Source organism: Coptis chinensis, chromosome 4 (assembly GCF_015680905.1).
Source record: "Coptis chinensis isolate HL-2020 chromosome 4, ASM1568090v1, whole genome shotgun sequence".
Lineage (NCBI taxonomy): Eukaryota > Viridiplantae > Streptophyta > Magnoliopsida > Ranunculales > Ranunculaceae > Coptis > Coptis chinensis.
Genome location: NC_141459.1, coordinates 1809507 through 1812477, shown reverse-complemented (window position 1 = coordinate 1812477; position 2971 = coordinate 1809507). Strand labels below are relative to the sequence as shown.

The 2971-nt window shown below is 40.8% G+C and overlaps 1 protein-coding gene across 1 annotated transcript; it reads left to right on the top strand.

Moving 5' to 3' along the window:
• Nucleotides 1–1514: 1514 nt before the first annotated feature.
• Nucleotides 1515–2971, top strand: LOC147501107 (uncharacterized). The gene has a single exon (XM_086606146.1). The coding sequence runs from the start codon at nucleotides 1644–1646 to the stop codon at nucleotides 2778–2780; it is 1137 nt and encodes a 378-aa protein (XP_086462272.1). The 5' UTR covers nucleotides 1515–1643; the 3' UTR covers nucleotides 2781–2971.

Genomic DNA, 2971 nt, shown 5'->3' with positions numbered 1-2971 from the left:
ATTTATGTAGAATCTAACTTGTCTTTCTTTAGCATAGGAGTTTTTCTCTTTACGCCCAACATAGGAGTTTTTCTCTTTTATTTTGAACCATGACGTTTTTTTATGTTGTCTTTCTTTAGCATGTGGATATGGTGAAATATATCTTTTAATTCCAACATGATTAAACATTTAATTCCAATCAGTGTTGGCATTATGTTTGGTATAACAATTGTCTATTACTTTATATGCAAGTTATATACTTTTCTTGTTAATTTCATAACAATTCATTTGATTCATCAAAAACTCTCTTACCAACCCTTATCTCTGCTTCCGATAACATGTAGCCGGGATCTCACTTTTCTCTATTACTTTTCGAGGAATCTAAAATATGTTAACCAAATACAAATTTTATTTATTCATGTTCCATTTATGTAGAAGTTTGTTTATTTTTCTATATATATATGCAATGTACTACAAGAGTCACCATCAACTTTATTGTACAAAAAGTCAAAAACCATTGTCAACGAAATTATAATTGCACCAATCAAACACAATCAAAAGAGGGGGGGGGGCGCAAAAATCATGTGCATATGAAGTAGTAAAACTTGTGAAATAAACTCGCTTTTAGAACATAAACAAATTCAGAAGTAAATAAAGCTTAATAGTGGTCTGGTGGGGGAGCTAAGGGGAGAAAAAATCCGCTCTTTGGCGATTAAGAGCGAAAAGTCTCTTAAGCGATCCACTATCTTTTTAACTAATTATTAACTTTACTTAATTAAAATCTAACCAAATATTTATTTTATTCTATTTTCAAATCATTCCATTTTTTTCTCTACAAATATTTCATTTATTTGTTTTTCCATAAAAAATATATATACAACGAAAATTTTAAAATTCTTGTCAGTAAAAAAAAAGAACCCCTTGTATAATAAAATAAAAACTACTCTAACATTTATGGGGAAAAAAAAACTCTTAAATTTTATCATAATTTTGAAAGAAACGTAAATGCAATTACAAATTGCAACTTTATTACAATCCAAAATACCGATGATAGTAGCTAATAAAAAATAAAATTGAGAAATTCGTATTGTAATTGAATGAAGGAAAACCCCTTGAAAAATCTGAAACATAATTTTTTTAATTTTTAATTGAAAAATATTTTTTTTTTCCTTTATTTTTATAGAAAAAAAAATTGTGAAGAAAAAATAAAATGATTTAGAGAGAAAATAAAATAAATATTTGGTTAGATTTAATTTAACTAGAATTAATCAATACTTAAAAAATAATAGATGTGTGTTGGTTTCGCTCCTAAGCACTAAGTAGTGAATTTTTTATTGGCGTGATTTAAAATTAGTTCAAAGAAATTAATTTTACGTCAAGGGCATTTCCAATGGGGCTGTAGATGTAGATGTAGTACGTCGGTGTTGACTCATATTACTCTATTTGACTTTCTTCTATAGTTTAATGCTCCCGCCAAATTCCCAACCGTTCCAACGCGGTTCATAGATATATGTTAATATGCACTCATTAATGCATGGAGTGGACTACTGTTCAGTAGTTCAAGTGGATTGAGCTTATAAAACGAGAAGATCAGGACAAGCAGATTGTGAAAAGGAGATTGAGACATCCCTGCCTTGGCGTGAATCTGAAAGTGAGTTTGAGTCATGGGTCTCTCTCACAAATGTTTGTATGTGTTGCTTCTTTTGAGCATCGCCTTGCAATTTAGTGTACTTACTCTTGGTGATGAAAAAGTCAAAGTTACTAGATTTGGTGATGGAGGATATGACGACGGTGGTTGTCGCTACGGTCGAGGATGTGGTGGCGGACGTTATGGTGGTGGACGTTATGGTGGACGTGGTGGTCGAGGAGGATATGAAGGTGGGCGTGGTGGAGGATTTGGTGGTGGTGGTGGTCGAGGAGGATATGAAGGTGGGCGTGGTGGAGGTTTTGGTGCTGGAGGAGGTGCAGGTGGTGGTACTGGAGGCGGAGGAGGTTTCGGGGGTGGAGGAGGTGGTGGTGTTGGTGGAGGTTCCGGGAGAGGTGGAGGGTTTGGAGCTGGGGGTGGTGTAGGTGGTGGTGCTGGAGGAGGTATTGGAGGAGGTGGAGGAGCAGGCGGTGGAGGTGGCGTTGGAGGTGGATCTGGAAGTGGTGGAGGTTTTGGAGCTGGTGGTGGTGTAGGTGGTGGTGCTGGAGGAGGCATTGGAGGAGGTGGAGGAGCAGGCGGTGGAGGTGGCGTTGGAGGTGGATCTGGAAGTGGTGGAGGTTTTGGAGCTGGTGGTGGTGTAGGTGGTGGTACTGGAGGAGGCATTGGAGGAGGTGGCGGTGCAGGTGGTGGTGGTGGAGGTGGCGTTGGAGGTGGATCTGGACACGGTGGAGGTTTTGGAGCAGGTGGTGGTGTAGGAGGTGGAGGTCTTGGAGGTGGAGGTGGAGGTGGAGGAGGCGGTGGTGGTGGTGGTGGTGTTGGTGGAGGATCAGGTCATGGTGGAGGATTTGGTGCTGGTGGGGGTGTAGGTGCTGGAGGTGGTGGAGGCGGAGGTGGGGGTGGAGGTGGAGGCGGGGGTGCTGGAGGAGGCCAAGGCGGTGGATTTGGTGCAGGCGGTGGTGTTGGTGGTGGAGGTTTAGGAAGTGGTGCTGGTGGTGGTGGAGGTTTAGGAGGTGGAGCGGGTGGAGGTCGTGGGGGTGGCGGAGGTATTGGAATCGGCATTGGCATTGGCATCGGAGTAGGTGGTGGTGGTGGTGCTGGCGCTGGTAATGGTGTTGGTGTTGGAGCTGGCGGCGGATCCGGTGGTGGTGGACGGTAGTTCTGTTGTGCACCGAGACCTGCATGAGTTCTGTTATTCCGTAATACGATTTGTAATATAATTGTACTCAGTAAGCATATTACTGATTTGTGATGTAATCTGTATTTAGTAAGCATATTACTTACTGTTGATTGAGATCAAGTTCTATAATCCTAAAAAATAAACTAAAAAGAACCAGTTCAAACTTCAAA